The sequence below is a fragment of the Populus alba genome, chromosome 10 (assembly GCF_005239225.2).
Source record: "Populus alba chromosome 10, ASM523922v2, whole genome shotgun sequence".
NCBI classification, from domain to species: Eukaryota; Viridiplantae; Streptophyta; class Magnoliopsida; order Malpighiales; family Salicaceae; genus Populus; species Populus alba.
The window spans coordinates 18,910,286-18,932,450 of NC_133293.1; the positions used below are offsets into that span (position 1 = coordinate 18,910,286).

General features: G+C 36.5%; 4 protein-coding genes and 1 long non-coding RNA gene across 5 annotated transcripts; 2 read left to right on the forward strand and 3 right to left on the reverse strand.

Annotated features, from left to right (window-relative positions):
• The first annotated feature begins 789 nt into the window (after positions 1–789).
• Positions 790–2,024, forward strand: LOC118059721 (uncharacterized). Its single transcript, XM_035072673.2, has one exon. It carries the CDS (start codon positions 963–965, stop codon positions 1,635–1,637), a length of 675 nt encoding a protein of 224 aa, XP_034928564.1. The 5' UTR covers positions 790–962; the 3' UTR covers positions 1,638–2,024.
• A 3,066-nt stretch (positions 2,025–5,090) lies between these two features.
• On the forward strand, positions 5,091–9,012 carry LOC118059723 (uncharacterized). Its single transcript, XM_035072675.2, has 10 exons — positions 5,091–5,363; positions 5,464–5,512; positions 6,161–6,267; positions 6,766–6,811; positions 7,198–7,332; positions 7,466–7,555; positions 7,672–7,803; positions 7,913–7,996; positions 8,152–8,216; positions 8,495–9,012. The coding sequence occupies exons 1-10, from the start codon at positions 5,251–5,253 to the stop codon at positions 8,679–8,681; spliced, it is 1,008 nt and encodes a 335-aa protein (XP_034928566.1). The 5' UTR covers positions 5,091–5,250; the 3' UTR covers positions 8,682–9,012.
• Positions 9,013–11,678: 2,666 nt separating this feature from the next.
• On the reverse strand, positions 11,679–12,886 carry LOC118059724 (uncharacterized). The gene is made up of 2 exons (XR_004689354.2): positions 12,149–12,886; positions 11,679–12,042 (listed from the first exon to the last, which is right to left on the reverse strand). It is a non-coding gene; the product is annotated as an uncharacterized lncRNA (long non-coding RNA).
• Positions 12,887–13,591: 705 nt separating this feature from the next.
• LOC118059722 (actin-1) lies at positions 13,592–16,728 on the reverse strand. Its single transcript, XM_035072674.2, has 5 exons — positions 16,569–16,728; positions 15,617–15,686; positions 14,939–15,332; positions 13,976–14,589; positions 13,592–13,871 (listed from the first exon to the last, which is right to left on the reverse strand). The coding sequence occupies exons 2-5, from the start codon at positions 15,674–15,676 to the stop codon at positions 13,806–13,808; spliced, it is 1,134 nt and encodes a 377-aa protein (XP_034928565.1). The 5' UTR covers positions 15,677–15,686; positions 16,569–16,728; the 3' UTR covers positions 13,592–13,805.
• Positions 16,729–18,337: 1,609 nt separating this feature from the next.
• Positions 18,338–21,477, reverse strand: LOC118059725 (very-long-chain enoyl-CoA reductase). Its single transcript, XM_035072676.2, has 5 exons — positions 21,427–21,477; positions 21,143–21,234; positions 20,981–21,020; positions 19,334–20,088; positions 18,338–18,660 (listed from the first exon to the last, which is right to left on the reverse strand). The coding sequence occupies exons 2-5, from the start codon at positions 21,209–21,211 to the stop codon at positions 18,592–18,594; spliced, it is 933 nt and encodes a 310-aa protein (XP_034928567.1). The 5' UTR covers positions 21,212–21,234; positions 21,427–21,477; the 3' UTR covers positions 18,338–18,591.
• Between the last annotated feature and the right edge of the window lie 688 nt (positions 21,478–22,165).

Here is a 22,165-nt window from a genome sequence, read left to right on the forward strand (position 1 = left end):
GAGATGAGAATATCTATACCGTAGTGTTCTTTCTAAACCAGTGTTTGTAAACTAGATTCTAGTTTAGAAAGATAAAATGTTAATTTGTTGGTGAGGAATCTAGCTACAAAAATAATTGGTTTTTTTTATCAAATAGTTTTATATAATAAGGAATCTACATTCGAGTTAATTCGCATAACGATCAAATGGTCCTAAATTTACATTGAAAAACAATCAATTTAATTTAAGTTAATTCTCACACAATTTGATTTAAAATTTAAATTAAACAAAAAGTTAGGTTGTAAGATTTCCAAATTAATCTATTAAACCAAGTTTAATAACAAACCAAAAACTATTAATACTTTTTATAAATTTTTGTATATTTTAAAAAGCAAGTCCAAACCACGGTGGACCACGTACTATTAATCTACTAATTACAAAAGCAATTGGCATCAGTCTTTTCGGAATTACGCGTACACTATTTATCCATTCCATACATTTTATATGTGCAACCACATAGCACTTTCATGAGAAGCATCGTGTGAATAAAAGGTGCACAAACAGCAAAAAGTTGAGTGAAAAAGAAGTGGCAGCATCATGATCAGAATTGTGTGATCAAAATACGAGGGCAGCCAATAATTTTTCTTCCAGTGGCTCACTCAAGAATTAAAATATAATAACACGCAATATTAGGACAATCAAACTTAAGCGAATACATGTAAAAGAAACCTAATTTTTAATGAAGGGATGGCATACATAACAAACACTGACAATGATAGCATAATATAAAGATGATTTAATTTGTGGAAAGTGGTTAGCCTCCTTTTGACTCTTAATAACGTTCCAAATACAAAAGAAAATCCAGACAAGAGAAAATTCATACTACATTACATATCTTGAAGAGCTATAGAGTGGTTGGCCATCACAGACAACAAAAAAAAAAACAAAAAAAAACGGCCTCCACCAAGAAATTCACAAACCTCATGGAAGAGAAGGAGAAGAAGAAACACAATAAGAAGCAAAAACACCAACACCCAAACCAGCAAACCAGCAAGCCATCATCAGATTTTTCTTTCAAGGCTAGTTCAGAAGTGAAGGGTCTTCGTTTTGGGGGCCAGTTCATTGTAAAATCTTTCACAATCCGGCGAGCAAGGCCTCTTGAGCTGCTAAAAGTCCTTTCCTATCCACCAACGAACAAGAACAGCAACACCAGTAAGGCCGCTTTCCCTTCAACAACAGCTTTTCTGCCTACAAACTTCACTATATTAGCACACCATGCTTGGCATACCTTAACACTTGGTCTTGGAACCAAGAAATCCAAAGTACTACTATTTGTCTTTGAATCCGAGTCCATGAAGTTGGCTGTTGACAGAGTGTGGCCACCAGAGATACCACTTGGAGAAGTGAACAAGAAACTTATAAGAGGCCTGAATGGATGTGAAATGGCGAGGTTTAAGTTTAGAAAAGGATGCATTACTTTTTATGTCTATGCAGTTAGACGTGTAGGCAACCTGGGATTCTCTTGTGCAGATGATTTAAAGATGATATTACAGTCTGTGGTTGCCCTCAATGATTTCTTGGATCACACTGCTATGCTTGCCATGCCTCATCAGAGAAGCATCAACTATGCATCACCCCAGGTCGCTATGGCTCACTAGGCATGCTTATTTTTGCTCCTGCTTTTTAAAAAAAAAAAATAGTTTTAGGCCTTTTCTTTTGGTGATTTTAGTACTTTTTTTTCCTTAACGATGGGGGGATTGGTTTATTTGTGGGGGATCGCGTATGTGATTTTCTATTTGTTCTAATTAACAAAAGGAGTTTTTTTTTAGTCTAAATAAATACTGGATAAATTCGAGTTTATTTGGTGGTGAATTCAATGTCTCAACCTGCAAGTTGACGTTGCAGTTTGAGCAGTGCCACAGCTACCTGGCATATCAAAGCTCTTTCAAATGGAAGGAGTGTATTATTATTGTACTCTTGTGATGAGTCTTGCACAATATTCATGGACAACTTATTATTTATTCATTTCCTTCTACCATTTCTGTTGTCTTTTTTCAAATTGCTGCTAACAATATAGCCAAGAAAATTATTCTTGGAGAATATTCCTTTACAGGCAATAATCTACATTCTACAGTATTTTAATTTTTGCTCGAGTGCTCCTTGACTGACCTGTGCAAGTGTTCTAAGAAGATATTATTGTGCTAATTTTGCACATTACGTCGTACAAGAACCTTTTAGATTTTGAAGAAAATCTTGACGTTATGTAAAATGACAAAATGTGAAAGTAGTTAAATAATACCACTGGAATAGTAAGTTTTAACTCCAACACCAACTGTAGGACTGCAATCTGCAAGTGTAACTTCGACATTTGAGCTCACGGGCTGGATCTAAGTTCTAACAAAATGATCTTGAACACAATTTACGAGAAAAGAGTAATGTTTGAGTCCTGGAGAGGGGAAATTTTGGATTGAATGAGCCTGTCACGCTGCAGAGATGCTGATGGCAATTACAGGGTTAACGAAGGATATCGGCACGATTCATCTCTATCCATGGCTCAATGCAGGGAGCTATGCAGTTACTGAAAATATGAAAGGATTGAGAAGATAATAAAAAGCTGAACCTAACACTGATCATTCGACAAACTCAAACCCATTTGTCATGTCAGTCACAATCCGGTCGTGTCATTTCACCATAACGTCAAAAATTTCTTCAAGATCTAAAAGGTTCTTAAACGAGCATTATATAGCAAGTACTAAGAAAGGGTTAATTTACACGGTGACCGGAGAATTCGTTGTTTTAACTTTTATGGGCTTGATGATAAGGATATATGGTGATGATGTCGGGTCAATAAAAGAAAAAACAACCTCTGGGGCATGATAGAAAGCAAAACAGGGAGCAGGTTAAGGGCCAACCCCTCCACCTCTACAAAAGCATTATGGTCTACAAAAGTGGGGTAAGAGCAGAAACTCCTTTTCTTTATCACACTCCTCCTTCCGGCTTTAATCATACCATGGGAAGGCCCATCTGTAAACCCCCTTTTTTCACAAGAATCATGGACATCTCTTTCCTCTGCTCCAGAAAAAAGAAGAGTGCAGCTTCGCAGTGTATTTACAGTTGAATTACTCGTAGACACGTGTACGTGAGAGGATCGAGTACTGCATCAGAAGATGTGTCATTAGGTACTCTCTGCTGTTTCATCACAGGCATCGCCGGGCCTCACATGGTATCTACAGAATTTAAAATGTCCTTGCAGTTTTTTTCTTCTTAGCTTCTATGGAACCAAGAACCTAGAGAAGAGCAGAATCAAATTAAAACAGGGTGGCGGTGTATATTCAAAGATTTTCGGTGTACTTATGCTGGGGATGGATGAGATGGGATGGAATTGCATGTTCATGCATCGTTCTTTCATCATCCGTTAGTGAAGTAGAAGCAATTTACAAATGCAGGAGATGCTTGAAAATACATTATCGCTGGTAATGGTAAAAGGAGAAATTAAGTAAATAGTCTGATGCTACTGGTTAGAGATAAATTTAGATGGAGATATTATTATCACTTTTATGATTCAAAAATTTTATTTTATTTTATATTTTTTAATAAAATAAAAAATAACTAATAAAATACTACTATTTTTTTTTAAAATATCACAAAGTTTTTCACGGGAGAATGCAAAGTGCTTTGTATTTTTTTTTTAACCACAATCTCAAATGTGTTTAGCAAGACTTGCATTGGATGTTCTATTATGGTTGATTTTCCAAGGGAGTGGCTGGTAGTTTTTATTTTTTGCTCAGCCACGTGGAAAAAAATATTTAGTTAATTAAATTTTTTCTGTTTTTTTCACCTAGTCTGCAACATTTCAAACTTAATTTTTATAGAATATAAATAATATATTTTTTTACGAAAATTTAAAAAAATTATATATATATTAAAAAATTAAATGACAACTAGAAATATTTTTTAAAAAAACAATTAACCGGAAAAGCTATATCAACGCCGAACACTAATGTAGTGGTTGCATAATTAGAGCATCGATATGACATCTCTTCAGCCGAAAGAACACTACGGTATTTGTGCCTTGGATCAATTACAGGGCTTGACTTATAGCTAAATACGTTGAAAAAGCTGTCAAAGAAATGATACTGCTATTAACTTGACAAAATTGCACGTAAACAACATGATTTGATGCCAAACATTTTGACTCCCGCTTCACTCTTTTTAAACATATTAATTTAAAATAAAAAAAATTTAATTTTTTTTTAAAATATTTTTAAAATATATTATCAAACACATCCGATGGTGTCCTTGTTTATTTCATTTTTTTGTGCTCCTTTTAAAAGAGTTAAAGTTTTTATGTTTTAAAAATATTTTTTTAAAAATTTAAATATTTTTTACTACATTAATGTTTTTTATATTTTTAGATTATTTTAATACACTAATATCAAAAATAATTTTTATAAAATTAAAAAATATTATTTTAACATATTTTTGAATGAAAAAAACTTTAAAAAATAACCATGAATACACTAATTGGTTAACGACTTCCACTTTTCCAGTGTTATCATCTCTGTTTTCTTGGATTTAAAAAAACAGTTTTAGAAATGAATAATTCAAGTGTAAATGGTTAAGTTAGAGCGTGATTATTTTTATAATAATTGTTTTTTAAAATATTTTTTTGTTTAAAAATATATTAAAATTATATATTTTTTATTTGTTAAAATTTATTTTTATATCAACAGATTAAAATAATTAAAAATAATAAAAAGTTAATTAAAAAAAAAAAAAGTTAATTTTTTTACCAAAAGCAACTTGGCACTGCAAAAACGGGACATAAACCTTAAAAACGTAAGAAACTTGGTCTCTCGTATAAAACCGATATACATTTTTTTTTTTTTAAAGCCCACCATATCATTTGATCAACATAGCCATCCGGTGGCTAAAGATTATGGAGTTTTGGGCCCAGGTATTCCCATCTCTTTCGGTCCAAGCTTCTGAAGGTGGGCTTCACAACAATAAGCGACGCCGCTGGGTTTTGCGAGTAATACTCGAAATACAAGTGCCACCGTGGGCTTGAACTCAGACCACAAGGTTCTTGCGCCGTCTGAGACTCTGAGCTAGACAGACTTTGTGAACAACTTGATATAAATTTTCTTAATTAACAATTGTTCTATTTGTAATTGAGGAATGCGGAGTAAGGACGTGATGAAAATATGTTTGTCAAAGTAGTAGTGGAGGACTCAGAGAGAGAGAGAGAGGAGAAACAGTAGCTAAGAGAGAATGGGGTTGCTATGGACGATTGCAGAGGTCTTGGTAGCATTAATTTTGATCATTGCCTCGTTCTTGCTTACTGCAATCGTATCGGAGGCTTATAGAAGAAGACACAATAACACGTATCTCCTCTCCTCTTCTTTCAATTCTCTAATGAATCAAATCTATTGTTTTTATGATATCAGATATAATCCGTGTTGATTGACTAATTTTTTTCTGTAGGCATGTTGACGATCATGCTATCTTCGAGGATCCGAATTCCTTGAAACAGGTAAAATCAAGATGCTTCATTGGCTTTCAAAAAGTTTAATTGTCGCTGTTTGTTTTGTTTTGCCTAATTTAGGGATTTGGTTGGGTAATTGGCAGGAAATTTTGGGTATTTGTTGGCCTTTTAGTTTTTTTAGTAGAGGAAGTACAGAAATAGATTAGCCCAATGTTATTAACGAAATGCCGCTTTAATGGTGAAGAAACAACAACCTTCACGGCGTAAATATTTTATCCTTTTGTTTGTTTGTTTGGATGTGCATTATATAATATGAATTGCTATTCGAGACCCGATGCTGCAGCTGTTTATCGAGGTTCTTTTATAGTAATTTTCTATGGTCTAGATTGGTTTTAACTCTAAAATTGATGAATTGGGAAGCTTTTCTGGTTAGGTTACTTAAGAAAGAACCAACATATAACCCTTTTTACTCAAATCGAGTTGTGTGTTTTGGGTTCACTCGGCTCTGATTATTCGTACTAACACTTAAATGTGAAATGTATCCTTGCAGAAAATGAGTTATTTTGAAGTGGAAGTAGTGGGATTGTTATAATTAGATCATTATTATATGTTGCTAGCATATGTGCAGTGCCATCTAATGAAATATGAAAGAGATTTTTAGTGAATCTGATTATTTTTTAAACCATTTTGTTACAGGTTCCATGTCCTCATATTCATGATCCGGCCGAGAAATATTTATCTTTGGTTATCCCTGCATTTAATGAAGAGTATAGACTTCCAGGAGCTCTTGATGAAACCATCAAGTAGGTTGAAGCAAATTAATTGTAGTGTAGTATAGTGGTCTTGTTTTTTAATTTTGGAGTCTGTACTGAGCAAGAAGAAGAGGCTCTGAATATTATAGCATTTTAGGTGCATTGCATTTCCACTCAAAAGAGAAGATTGATTATTCTTTCTCGTTTCCTGATATGCAAAATTCAAGGAATAAAAATGATAGAGTCAGACAAAGACAATCATTAAATAGGAACTCGGTGATAAGGAAACTCAATTGTATACATGGACCTGCATGAGCAATATGCTCTTGTTGGTTGGCAACTTGGGCATGCAAAAGAGTGTTCATTTTTTCTCTCAATCCATTCTGTGCACATCTTGTTTTGTTGCATGGTATAATAGAAAATGAGGATTAGAGATGGGGAATATTGTTTCCTGGTAGAGATCTCATAAAGTAATTTATTGGATTGATAACTATCTGCACTAGAATTAAACTATAAGATTATAATGTTATTTATGTTTTCACTCTGTAGTTATCTTCAACAGCGTGCAGCAAAGGACAAGTCATTTACTTATGAGGTACCTTTGGTTCTTAACTCTGCTGGTTTATCTGACTTATTTCACAGCTAGTGATCAATGATAGTGTATAACATACAGCTGTGAGAATCATCAAATGAATGAGATTTTTCTGATAGTGGTTTCAGGATTTTTTGGTGAAAGTAGCAGTACTGTAATTGGAAATGAAAGATGTTAACTTTTATCCCTTTCATCTTAATTTTTTAAAAAGTACTAATTAGGCTGAAACCTTTTGTTAAATGCTGTTCTACACCTACACCAAATTTGAGCACTATATAGTGATTGGTGTTCTGCCATGTGTTATTGCTGTTATGAACTACTGAGGATGTGTTATGTTCCTAGCATTTTCTTTAGCTCTACATTGTCTGAATAGATAAGTTTCTGGTCAGGTGGTGATTGTTGATGATGGAAGTGCTGATGCGACAAAACGAGTTGCTTTTGACTTTGTAAAGAAATACACAGTGGACAATGTAAGGATTATCCTTCTTGGTAGAAATCATGGCAAAGGAGAGGCGATTAGAAAAGTGAGTATAATCTAAGCTGTTCTTTGATTCAGCTATGTAAGCTTTAATGCTGTTGGTGGACCCATGTTTTCTCCCGTGTTCATAACAACAACTCATTGAAGCTTGTTACCTATGTGAAAGCATTGTAAAACAGGGCATGCTTCATTCACGTGGTGAACTACTTTTAATGCTGGATGCTGATGGGGCAACCAAGGTTACTGACTTAGAGAAACTAGAAAATCAGGTTCGTTTTAGCAGTTGCTTTGTCTAGTGGGTAAAACCTTGCAAATTTCTTTTTTTAAGAAGAAGAAGTTCAGCTATTGTGAAACTTCACTGACTATCTAATGTTTTGCCTATCAGATCCATGCAGTTGCTACAAAGGAGTTCTGTTTAGGAGAGTCAGCAGCTAGTGATTCAAGTTTTAGAATATCTGATATTCCACTTGCTGCCTTTGGTTCCCGTGCTCACCTTGAGGAGAAGGCTTTGGCTACAGTTCAGTCTTATTGATGCTTCTCACTAATTCACATGTTTCTTGATTTTTTGCTTCAGCGTCCTTATTTTATAATTGCCTTTAGTTGATCTGCTTGCCTTCATGTCTCAGAGGAAGTGGTACCGCAATTTTCTTATGAAAGGCTTTCATCTTGTGGTTCTCTTGACTGCTGGTTCTGGAATTCGTGATACACAGGTAATTTTCTGCAGTATTTACTCATGCCGGCATATGTGGTTGTTAGTTCGACACTAGCAGGCTTCTTCTTTTTTTTTGTCGAAGCTTGAAGATCATAAACAGTAATGCTGTAGATATACCTTCTTTTTCTTGATGTGGTCTTTCATGCAATCCAGTGTGGTTTTAAGATGTTCACCAGGGCTGCTGCCAGAAAGCTTTTCACAAACATCCGGCTGAAGAGGCAAGTATAAACTCTTAAAGATATCGAGTAATTGTATCTTTTCTGCTCCTATCTTCTAAAAATCATTAGAAGAAAACACAGGTATACTGATATTTATATCCCCACATGTTACTTGTTGCTCCTTGCTCTATCAAACTATCACCCTATGTGGGTACCATAAAATCTAATGAATTCTGATTTAACCTTTTTTCTTCTTTCTTTGCTACTCTGCTTGCTTTTTGTACTTTGGCTCTGAATCTATTAACAGGGACTGACACATCAACATGTACTTTGTGCAGATGGTGCTTCGATGTTGAGTTGATTTTCCTATGCAAATGGTTTGGTATCCCGATGATTGAGATTTCTGTAAACTGGTCTGAAATTCCGGGATCCAAGGTGAATCTTTTAAGCATTCCCAACATGCTCTGGGAGCTAGCACTCATGTCCGTGGGATATAGAACTAGAATGTGGAAAATTAGCAGCTGAGACTTTTCTTTGGATTTTATTTTTGACAACTGTTGCGATCTTCCGGGCGTTCTTGGCACTAGAGTGATTCTGGCACTTGATTAGTCAAAAGCTTAGGGTATACGAACCATGGAATACGCTGTTGCAATGAACACGATTCTAACTCTGCGGTTTCAATCTGTAATGCTATTTGTGGAGCACATCTTTTCGTTCCATTTAAAGAACATGATATTATCGTTTCAGAACTTAGAATCATATGATCAAATTATGCAGTTCATTCAATCATATGAAACTGGGGGATGTTAGTGGGGTCCCTTTCATTTTTATATAAGCTGGCACACATCAAGCGTTACGTTTTTGCAGATTGTAGACAATTCTGTAATGAATGACACGACGCTCCCTTATTCTTGTCGCTGCTCTTATCTAGAGGATGAGATTTTTAATTCTGTTCTTAGTGTTACGAACCGGAATCTTATTGCAAGCTTTGCTCTTATTCAAACGAATCACGATTGTGAAAATCCAGACGACTCATGGCACTAGAATAACCTTGAGCCAGAGTTGCTCTGTTTTTTTCTTTTGTGCCCCATGCATTAGCATACGATCACATACTTGCCTAGAGGTTGGAGGTTTGTGTGGGTGGCTGTAGCTTGATGCGGTGGTAGGTGTGGTGGTTGCTAGAAAAAGAAGTGTGTGTTGAAGAGAGTGAGGATACTACTTTTAATCAAACCTCAACCGTAAAATACTTTCATTTTCTCAGCATCCTTTTGTTCTTTCATTACCAGTGACGAATTCAATCAACAAGAGCCATCTATCATAAATATTCGCTAGATCAATAAAAACACCATAACCAAACGATCCAAATCTCCTTCAACTGCCGCATTTTCAGAACAAAAATTCAGTCATCAAAACCAATATCAACACCGGCCAGAAATTGATATTGAATTCATCAGCAAACACTTTCTTTCCCAACCTGAATGGACCCAGAAAATAAAAGGCACACGGAAAAAAAATTGATTCTGGGTTTTTACTTTTTGTTTGCATCTTTCTTTTTTTCTAATGGTGGCAAATTATTATTCATCACCTGAAGATGTAAAACGCGAAACGGGTTACGAAGTGGTGAAAGTCTGAAAAGCAAAGGCTAAGGTCATAGATTTTGTGTGCTTCAGTTCCTGATAATTAATCTTGACGATGACATGTTTGGGGGTTTGAGAAAGAGAATCAGGATCAATGAAAAGCCTAACCAGCACGCTCCATGTTGACAAGGCTGATAACTGGGCTGAACCATGAAAAGAACAAATAAATATATACAGGCCTGGCCCGGTCTGATATCTAATTTTAAGTCTGATAGGAGGCCCATTCTTTAGGGTGGTTTGGGCGTGAGTGGCCACAAATTGCAAAGCCCAAGTCTGTCCAAAATCCTCAGTCAGGCTTTCTACTTCCTCTATCTTTAAATATTCACCTACATTTCATGTCTTTTCCCTCTCATTGCATACGCAAACATGCACTTTTAAAGAGTAGTTGGTGTTTGTTGCCGTTGATGGAGCAGTCGCATGTATTACGTACACCACTGAGAATTCCGGGAGAAAATCCAAAGTGAAATATTCTATTCATGGATGTCAAAGAACATGGCTATGCTTCTAAACAAAAGCAGCAAGATGGGTAGCCCTCTTCTCCATTAATTCAAGAGGCAAGCTTCCTTCTTCTTAAAAGAGAAAATCAAGACTGCTCGTTTGGCGCTAACTGATGTTACGCCAACAGAACTAACTGTACGTTAATACTCCATATCATTTGTGTTAATTTATACCATTCTGATGCCATACAATTATTTATTAACTCTTTTATTTGTTCAAATTGTCTTGAATCTGTTGCGTTTTTCGCCATCAAGTTTGACAGAAGAGATAACAAATGGAGATCTTTGGGCTCCGGATAGACGCACCATGGGTGTTATTTCACGGGCTGCCTTCGAGGTTGATGATTACTGGAGAATTGTGGACATTCTACACAAGAGGTTTATATTTTGTCTATTGGGATTCGATTGATCTATTTGTCCTCCTATTGTCCTTTGAAACTTATATTATGCTGAAGGATTTCAGTTTCTTCTTGGCTGCCAATTCAGGTTGATGAAATTTGATAGGAAAAATTGGAGAGTCTCCTGGAAGACTGCTTCTATGGGAACACCTGCTAATAACCTATGGACCTCTAAGAGTTGCTGAAGAGTTTCAGTGTGATAAAGATGCCATTAAGGAGATGGTTAGCTTCCAGTTTGTCCATGAGAAAGGGTCGGTGTAGTTTCTAATTAAGAAATTAATCAATGTACAATTTTTTGGGTTGTAGCCTCCAATTTTTATACCTTTTTGGTTTCACTTGCAGGTTCAATTGGGGATCGAGAATTAGAAAACTATCTCAGAGAATACTGAAGCTACTTGAAAATGGACTATTTCTCGAGGAAAAAAAAGGGGGGCAAGCGCTCGTAAGTCAACACGAGAGATTCAGGGGTTCGGTAGCTTCTCCCAACGATCCTCTTCAACCGATGAAAGCCTTAAAGCATCCGACTTCAGGACATGGTTGAGGTGTAACTCAAACTATAGCCATCAACACAATCATGCAGAAGATGACGAGTTCATGGACTCAAACGAGAAGCTTCTGTTCGAGGAAACAATACAAATCCACGAGGATACCAGCCAGCCAGCCAGTACTGGGAAATCCAGTGAAGATTAGCAGGGAGGAATGTAATGCAGAAGATCATCCATTCTGCGACAATCTTCATCATACCACAGTATCCCTTCTTTCTGCCTCGGAGTGAACTTCCCAGACTGTTTTCCTTCTTTCCTTTTTCTAATGGTTTTGGAAGGATGTGAAAGGAGGAGATTGTGGAAATATGTGAAGTAGGCAGAGCGTGCTTATCCTTGTAAATGCAGTGTAGCTTAGATGGCAAGGTGTTGTGTCATTTTCTGTGCGGCTTATACAAAAAATACAGCTCTTATCTTGATGCTTGATAAGAGTTAGCATTCACATATATTGAAAAGAAGCTAAAAACTTGATATCTCAAAAAACATAATAACATGGCACCCCAAAATATTCCCAAGTATTTTTACTAGGCCAATCATCATTGTAAAGAGGAGCAAATCAACCCTAAAAAAAACCCCACGTTTCCCTGGACCGCCCAAGTGATCAGTGTTCTTAATTAAACAGACGGCATATTTAGCAAAATACAGAAAACGTAAAAGAATATAAATGTCTTGTAGAATTCAAGAGTTTGTTCGCATCCCTTCTGTGAAATACAGACACCTGTATTGTGTGGAAAAAAGCGAAGAAATACTCACTTTGTTCCAGTCTCTTTCTCCTTGGCAGCAGCATCAACACTTTCGACTGGAGGCAGAGTCTACAAGAATAAAAATTAGAAGACTCGACTTAGACATTTTATCGAACAGGTTGTGAGCAAAGAAAATGTAAGATGCAAAGAGAGAAATGAAGAAGAATATTGTTACAAGGTTGGGTTTGTAGATGCTGTGGACAACTGAAGCGCCGGCAAGAAGCGAAACGATGGCAACAACGAAGGACCACCCTAGTGAAGGAGTGCCCGTGGGCTGCTTTCCTGCTCCGAATTTTTTACTCATTCTGGATTTCAGAAACTACCAATGGATTCTTGGACAGCAGGTCCCAACTTCTTCTGTGAAGTTCTAAGAAGATGGATCATGGTTTGGGCTACTACTTGGACTTGAGGATGAATTGAATTCGGCCCAATCATAAGTCAGAGCTCCCTCTCTGTGTCCCCCGAGTTTTGCCTGCGTCAGGTCCAAACTGAAAACTCGGATTCTAAGAAATAAAGACTCGGCTAAAATGTCAAAGAATATTTGTTAAGATGCATAAATCATTCCTACAAAATTAATGAAGTAGATGTATTGTGTTTTTGAGAGGTAAAAACATGTAATGATTTCTTTTAAAATTTTGAACTTCAAATATTAGTGAGCGAGTAATATGATTAGTTTTTAAAAGAGCATTGCTATATATATAACAAATTAATTTCACTTTTACTTTTTTAATTATTATTCTTGAGCAATCATTTAATCTTTACAAGACTCATGATTCACCATTTATCTTAACCACGTATGTTTAAGGAAAAAACTGGCGATTGCTCTTAGAACATTCGTTAAGGAGCAGTTATATTTTTACTATTAATTAGTGAGTTTTGAATTTCAATTTTAATTTTAATCTAATCACTGTAAATTAACCATGTATACCTTGCCAGCCGTTGGATTTTTATGTGATTAAATGAAATGTCTGAAATTAAATATTATATAATTATCCCCATATTTAACTAACAAAAACCAGAAATACCTAATTTCTTATCAAGTATCCTAAAATCATTTATATATTCATACGAAGTTGTAGCCCATACTTTTGGTAATATCAAGAATATACTAGGCTTCTTTCACAGTAGGATAAGCCTCACTTGTTACTCCTGTCACCCCCGTGGTACATGCTCGCTGGGCTTGCAGGATATTCAGTAAGCCCGGGGATTAGTTGTGGTGCGCGCAAGCTTTACCAGAAAAAAAAAATATATATATATATAGACTAGTGTTGATGTGACATGCGTCGATATTGGTCACACTTATAAAGCAAACCCCTCACGGATTTCCCAGGTTTCTTTTACTGTGATAGTAATTGTTTTTTTTTTTTTTAATTTAAAAATTTATTAAAAATAGATATTTTTTAATTTTATTTGCTAATTGCCAAATTTATCCTTAAAATTTTGAAGGTGACAGTACTTGTAAGTTGATGTCAGGCTATTAATGAGATTCGGTTCCATGTTGTTTCTACACGTGGAATATTGTTGTCATGGACTCCTCAAACAACTCATGCAATTTAGGCAGGGAAGCCCCCTAAACCCATTAACAAACTTAAGGGTTTTAGGGTGCAAAAGATAAACATTTTAACAGTCAAAACATCTAGGAATATTAATAATGAAAGAATTGGACCGTTCTGGCAATCAACTTCTCGCCTTTTCAAAATCATCACTGCAACATGAGAATAAACATAGATGGATAACAAAGCTAGAATGAAAAGGATGGCAAGGTTCACTTCTATCCGAGAAATCAAGCAGTTTTTTTTCTTTTTTCTTGGACAATCCCATGCTTTAAGCATTTAGAAGCATTTCCGATGCACAATTGATGGTCCAGACTCATCATACTCTGCCTTCGCAATCCACATCTGCAATCAAAAAAACAAGCAAGAAAACATTCCAGTCAGAAATCAATGTCAAATTAAGCTTATAGAAAGAACCATTCATGTATACATCATAGATTTCAACTAACCTGCTGGAAGGTGCTAAGGGATGCCAAGATAGAGCCACCGATCCAGACACTGTATTTCCTTTCTGGTGGTGCAACCACCTTGATTTTCATGCTGCTTGGGGCTAGTGCTGAGATTTCCTTGCTCATTCTGTCAGCAATTCCTGGGAACATAGTTGAACCACCACTGAGAACAATGTTACCATACAAGTCTTTCCTGATATCAACATCGCATTTCATGATGGAGTTGTATGTGGTCTCGTGGATGCCTGCAGCTTCCATTCCGATCATTGAAGGTTGGAAGAGGACCTCTGGGCAACGGAATCGCTCAGCACCAATGGTGATAACCTGCCCATCAGGCAACTCATAGCTCTTCTCAACTGTTGAGCTGGTTTTGGAGGTCTCTAGCTCTTGGTCGTAATCAAGAGCAATGTAAGCTAGCTTTTCTTTCATGTCTCTCACAATTTCCCGTTCAGCTGTGGTTGTGAAAGAATAACCACGCTCAGTGAGGATCTTCATCAAGGAATCAGTGAGGTCACGACCAGCCAGGTCAAGACGAAGGATAGCATGTGGAAGGGCATACCCCTCGTATATGGGGACTGTATGGCTGACACCATCACCAGAGTCCAGCACAATACCTGCACGGCAAAACCACAATCATCAAATAAGGTATCATAGAACAAAAAAAATGCCTTCAAAAGAAAACTCAAGATTTCAAAGAAATTGACCATGCCAACAAAAACAAATAGAAAACATCCACCTGTCTCAACCCAACTGAGGAAAAACAAAAGGAAAAGAGACAAAATAGCAAGGAGAACACTCTGGATAAATCTAGATTGACGGAATACAAGTTCCAAGCATCAACTTAAACAACAGATTCATTTTTAGCCCTCTTAAAAAATAATCGGTAATGGAAATTTTGGCAAATAATCTACATTTCCATTTTGAACCCTCTTTAAGTCTCAATCAAATCACTTAACAACTTACCAGTTGTACGACCACTGGCATACAAGGACAAAACAGCCTGAATGGCGACATACATAGCAGGAGTGTTGAAGGTCTCAAACATGATCTGAGTCATCTTCTCACGATTAGCCTTGGGATTTAAAGGAGCCTCCGTTAAAAGCACTGGGTGCTCTTCTGGGGCAACACGAAGCTCGTTGTAGAAGGTATGATGCCAGATCTTTTCCATGTCATCCCAATTGCTCACAATACCATGCTCAATTGGGTACTTCAAAGTTAAGATACCTCTCTTGGACTGAGCCTCATCACCAACATATGCATCTTTTTGGCCCATGCCAACCATCACACCAGTGTGACGAGGACGGCCAACAATACTGGGAAACACAGCTCGCGGAGCATCATCTCCGGCAAAGCCAGCCTAAAAGCAAATATTAAAATCAATTTCTCCCAGAAACAATGCACAAAAACAAAGAAAGCAACTAGTTTAGAAAATTAAATCTGTTTAACGCAGATTTCTTCATAGCAGAAAAAACTACCATAAGAAAACATCTTCCTACCGAAAGCAAGTAACACTAGAAAGAAGTCTAATAAAATTTCCAACAACTGGGAGCTTATTTTCTAGATCATGCTAAAAACAAAGTTTCAAATAATCCTTTGCCAAACTTACACTTTCTACAAACACAATATAGTCGAATCACATACCTTGACCATTCCAGTTCCATTATCGCAAACGAGTGGCTGAATATCCTCGGCTTCTGCCATCTTCTAATGCCTGCAACACCAAACAGCAATCAACAAAAAGGTACGAACTTCTTTTATCAACCAAAGCAGATTCATCACTTCATTTTCTCTTCTTGAAGATCATCAAAATCATCTCGTAATAAGTACATGACACTGTTTATTCAAATTATTAGACAGAATCAAACCAGATTTTGCAACTAGCATAAAGTAAAGTAAAGCGACACAACAAACGAAGCAGAGGATAATTTTTTTTTTTTTTTATAGTAAGTAAAGCAACACAAAACAAATCAATCACACCACATTCATTAAAGATTCGTAGCTCATTGCACAAAACTAAATACTTAATATTAACGAGGATGAAATAGCAAATCAACCATCGTGTTTCTGTCTTTCTAAAAACTAGTAAAAACAAAATATTTGGAATTAAAAAATAATCAGAAAATGGACAGATAAATCGCATCCAAATCGAAATGCATCGAAGCATTTGTGAATATCTGAAAATAAATGATTAAAGAGAACAGGCAAATCTCGTGAAATTACGTTCTTCTTTAACGCAACATACCAATTGCATGCTAAATTAAAACATAGACATCCACTGAAAAACGCGAACGCAACAACTCCATTTCCAACATTATGATTCTAATGTGTTTTACGTTCTTCGTCGCTAATTTCCCAATTTTCTTTCAGATTTTAGACAAAAAAAGTAAAATGATCACAAAATCAGATCCAAACAGACGATCAAAATTAAAGGAACAAAAAGAAATGATTTTTCAGCATGAGTCGCAGCACATTACAAGATCCCCAGCTTTATGAAGCAAAATGCAAAATAAAAAACAGCACAGATCGAGGCTGCTAAATAACAGATCGAGAAGAGAGAAAAGCGATTGATCGAAAAGAGGAGGAAGAAATGGACCTTGTTAAAGGAGAGGAAGGATTTTGAGAGAGATAGAGAAAGCTAGACGACGCCCAGCACACAAACAAAATAAAATGTTTTTGAGGTGGGTTGCCTAGCCTTCTTCTCTTTTTGAATGAGAAAGGAGGAAGCTCAAAATATATGCAACGCGAGATGCGTTGTGAGCCGCTAGATTCTTTTATTTTTATTTTTATTTTGTGGGCACAACTTACAGAGGGGAACGCGTCATGCGCTCTTTTTTTCTTTTTCTTTTTTAATCTTCCCTAATCTAATCCTATTCCTGCCTGTCTGGAGTTATTATTTCTTGCTCGATCCAGCTCCTTCCGGTTTTCCAGTCATTTTCTTTTTGTTGCTCCTCCGCCGGTTTTCTTTATTTTAGCCTCCTCTTTTTTCTTTTTTCTTTTTCGTTCTTGCCGGGAGTACACTACCTTAATTTTATTTCTATATGGGGATTTTATGGTAAGATTGATAGTGACAGGCACATTGACCTAAATTTTGTCGGGGTCTGAGCCACGTCAACTATAATCGAATTTTTTAGCACTGATATCGTGCTGCAAAGATATCTCTTTCAATATTACAAAGGAGATGATTGATTAGTGCTCATCCATTTACCCTTTTTTAAGTTCTTTTCAATCCTGTCAGTACAGTCCACTATTTGAGCATGTTAGAGTTGGACATGTGCATTTCTACTACTACTTTTCCCTTCACGAGTAAAAAGGTAGGAAATTTCCCTTGATTATGAAATGGCAAGCCATGATTCGTGGAAGAATCAAAGATTTGTGTTGGATAAATAATATAGTCCAGCGTTTACTTTTTGCTAAAATGGTCATTCCAAGCTAGCTGGAGCTACCTTTTCCAGCACATAATAGTTGGAGTGCGCTTCAATGGCTCGGACGGACCCTTTCTTTTTACAGGGACAACGCTGCCAGTCGAAGCATATGAATCACAAGGGCGGGTGCGTTTTGGGACAAAAAAGCTGGAAATTCTGAATCTCTTGAGTTTAATCACCTTATATTCCCTCCCAGCAAGGTGCATACTGTATAGGCATTAGAATGTCACCAGTAGCAATGATGATTTGGTTATAGATCTAGAAACCAAAAACCAGTGGTCAACGTCTGCTAAGTATCAATAATCATATCCACCAGAACTCCGAGCTTTACATAAACATCAACTAACCCGAATACAATACAAAGGGATCGAATGAATTTGCATATAAAAGATGTAGTTTTGGCACAACAATTCGCAGTTTTCTCATGAATAGATTCAGCAGCATAAGACATCTGCTAGATAAATTAGGCGATTCACACATCGCCTGTCGTATGCAGGCTTCTCTTGTGGATCTTAAAATGGCGTCCTCTTACAAAATAAATCTCTTCTCCTATACTGGTGTATCCTCTAATATGATCTGGATAATAAATTCCCACCCACCACTCAAAAACTGCTATGGCCTTAATTGGCATGAAAAGCAGGAGAGGACATCAGCCCTCCATTGTCGTGGCTTATACCCTGCATGCTTTGAAAATTTGTATTTAATGAACTGTAGTTCAATGTCTACATCGAGACCATGAAGTTGGGTTTCATAATGCGGCACCTAGCAATGGTCAGTGTGCAAAAATATCACTTATCAGCCAACCTAACCCATATTGCAAGTTGAAGACATGGGCCATGGGTTTTTGCAAGATCCATCGAATAACACATCCCACTTTGAATGGAAAAACAGAAAAAAGAGCTAAAGAAGTACCAGACTCATAACCAAGCCACCATTTCAATAAGTGAACTAAACCAACACCATTAAGTAAATCTATTCCAGATAATTCGAGACAGGAAGAGAAATAAAGGCTTGTGGAGAGAAGTATCCCCATTGCCAAGTGTCTCCGTTAATTTATGTTGTCTACAATAAAAGACTTAAAGATCTTCGAGAATTCAATGAGAACGTGCGCTCCACTCTCTATTGGACAGCGGCAGAGTCTCCAGAAATATGATGCACCAAAGCAGCAGGCTAGTGGCTGAGATACCAGGTATTCTACAGGAATGGGGGCAGTATAACCCACCGGCGTGGATATCTGGGTCTTCCGTCCTTTCCATCAAATAGCTGCAGAGGGCAGGATGGGGTGTAAGTAACAATAAACGAATGCCAAAAACAGCAACGAAAGGAAACCGCTTTTATATCTAGTTGTTTTGAGATGAGTTGATCCATGACACAAAACCATGCGAAGACAAGACAAGGAAGCAGAAAAAAGGTCGAGATGTTGTGCATGTGTTTCCTTCATGCCCGAAATTTCACTTCCAACTATCTAGTCTTGATAAAAGAAACTGCCTTTCTATTACATCATTATCCTTCAGTAATATGAAGACTATATATTTTCCAGGGAAAGACGAAACATTGTGATGCAGATCCGATTAAAAAAACTCAGCAACTAGTGAACACCTTATCTTGATGAATGTGAAAGGATCAGAAAGTTTGAATCAGTTAAATCCATCTCAATTCTGATAGGCTTCACGCAGGCCCACCCACAATACATGCCTAAAACGATATGCATGTATTGACAGGTGCACATTATAAGTGTGATTACATGCGCATTCAGAAACTAGTAATCTGATATTGTCTATATCGAACCATCTTTTATAACCTATAAGATCTTACTGCCACAACAACCCAAGGTTGGCCTATGTGCAGGGAAAGAGTAATGATTTTTAACTTCTTGTGTAGAAAATGCAAGAATATATATGAAGCTACTAGTTCAACCAAAATTACAGAAAGTTACCTTCTTCAATCTCCGATGCTTTGCAAGGGCCCAGTTGGTCATGATGGAAGTGGCAACCACAAGAAAAAAGTAGCCTGAAACAGTCTGTGTTGCAACGTTGAAACCTAACCACTGATAAATCTCTGTTGTGTAATTTGCACATGTCACAATATTGAAGAGAAACCCACTTGGAATTTGATAGCCACCATTCCCACCTGGACGGCGAAGATTCCTCAGCAACATATGGCAATACAAGTTTGCGAGTTGACAAACCAAACCAAATCCAAATCCAATCTTCATTTGAAGATCACTAACAGGGGTGTAAAGGGGATGGTTCACATAGTAAGCGATAAAGGAACCAAAGGTCCAATAATAAGCACAATTTCGAAACACATTGGAGAGTGGCGAGGTTGCATGGCTAAATCGGTGCACAAAAAATGTTTCCATGATGCGTTTGAAATAGTGGAAGCACCAGTAGTACAATGCATATGTCTGAACTGGGTGGATGATTCGCTCCCCCTTGTAGCCAAAAAACTCGTAGACTGGGAAGTAGTAAAAAACAGGATACAGCACCAAAGGACCCAAGTATTCACAGAAAAAGAGTGTGCGGTAGGAAACTTGCGGGCCCAGGTCCTTGAAAACAACAGTTAAGTTGCCCAAATTCCCATCACTGTATTCTTTGAGGTTCTTCTTGTAGCTAAGGACAACAGGCCTTTCCTTTGATCCCGGTGGAAGAGGTAGGGTCAGCCGCTGTCTTGAAGGGTAGAATTTTTTGGCTGTTGATGTAAGACATGAAGAAAGGTTATTGAAATAAAACTGCATCTGGTGCTCCAACTACACACACAAACACTCCTTATTTACATATGGTTCCTTGGTAAGAAAGTAGGGGCTCGAGTAAAAAAGAAAAATAGACATAAATTTGAAATTTGGCAACAAAAAATTCAAAGTTCAGAGCCAATCTCATGCTTTGAAGATCTCTTATTCTCGATTTCAAAGAACATTTGCAATTGATATATTTGCAACTCTGATCTTGTGAGTTTCATCGTAATGATGTATGAAACATAAAATCAAATAATTTTCAGAAGCTTTTTGCATGAAAGAAACTACTAATATAAAACCCAACATGATTTGATGATTTGGAGAATAAAAATGAGTGGTGAGCCTACTGTACAAAGAAAGTAAATAAATAATTAAGCAAACTCAAATCCAAAGACAGAATCTTCTTCAAATACATACCACAAGTCTAGTTTTTCAGCTATTGAGTTAGTATATTTCATAAGTTGCTGTTAGAAAGAACATATACTCGCACCCTAAGCAAAATCTACATACACTTCACACAACCATAAAGCAGAAAGAAGCAGCATGCCAATTCCAAAAATCGAAATTGCAACAGAGGAGCAAAGATCTCAAACAATGCATCACAATTCATGTTCTTCTACAAACAAACCATACCCGGGACATGAAATCAAAGAGAGAGAGAGAGAGAGAGAGAGGACTTTGAATTCTGTTGGATTTCCTATCTAATCAAAATTTGTAAATTAAATTATAATATGAGTTTCGCTTCTTCACCTCCAATTCAAACGCACACCGTACTAAGGTCCCGATAGTAATTTAACACCAAAGTTTCGATCTTTTTACAAAATGAGAGAAGCAAAATAAGGAACTTACTTCGCTTATGAATAGCCTCTTGCAGATCAGCCACTGTAGCCTACAAAACAATCAAAAGAGACAAACTTACAAATCAAAACCCACAGTTCTTTATCCTAGATTTTCCTATCAACCAAACATACTAGTAATAAATACAAGACATAAAATGTGCAATAAGCATACCGAATCACTGAGCTCAAGGCCCCCTTTAATGACCTCTCTACCACTGCGAGAAGCTACAGTCACCTTCATTTTGAAGATCAAATGAGAGAGATCTAGTTCACCAAAAGACAAAAAAAAAAAAAAAAAGCAAACCCCGTGAATTTGAAAGGATTCTGTTCAAGATTCAGACAGAACAAGTAGCTTAGAGTTGGTACTTCGATCTCTCCGTAAAACAAAATATAGAAATGGCAGTGTAAGCAAGTACTTGTGTATTAAAGGAGTTTGGTTGGGGCAGGAGAGCTAACCATGTGGATTGATGACCTGCACACCCTCCCTAATTGATGATGCATGTAGATTCCTATCAGGAATTAGTTTATTGTTGGGGGTTGATTGTGGGCCAGTGCTGAATGTTGATCGTCCCCGTTCTTGCCATCTCAGCTTTTAAGGAATCCGACGGTGGATTTTTATAATAACGGTGTTCACCAATTTTTAGCGCACTTTTCTTCGTAGTTGTCGGATCAAGGATCTGACCTCCTGAAAAAAAAAATCGTATAATTGGATAAGTTATCCATTTGAGTAAATTATTTTTGTTTAAATAAGTTATCCATTAAAAAAAAAGATTAATTAGATTGAATCACTAATTTTCTAAATCGTGAAAGCTAGTACTATATCTTTTCTTATGCAGCTCACATATATCATTAAAAAAAAGTTAATTTAAATACTTGGCTTACAATTTTACAATTTATTTTATAGATATTATTTTTAAAAATATTATTTATTTAAAAATATATTAAAATTTTATTTCTGATATTAATATATCAAAATAATTAAAAATAATTATTTAAAAAAACATGATTTTTTTTAAGAACATGAATTGAAAGATAAGCACGTTCTTATATGCGAACGTGCTTCTAGAGTAATCAATGATTAATACCACCGCTAGCATTCCACGACTGTTATAGGTAAAAGAAAATAAAAACATAATATAATAGTAAATTTAAAGGGTGAATCCGTTTTGTCTCTCTCCCTTTTATTTTTTCATCG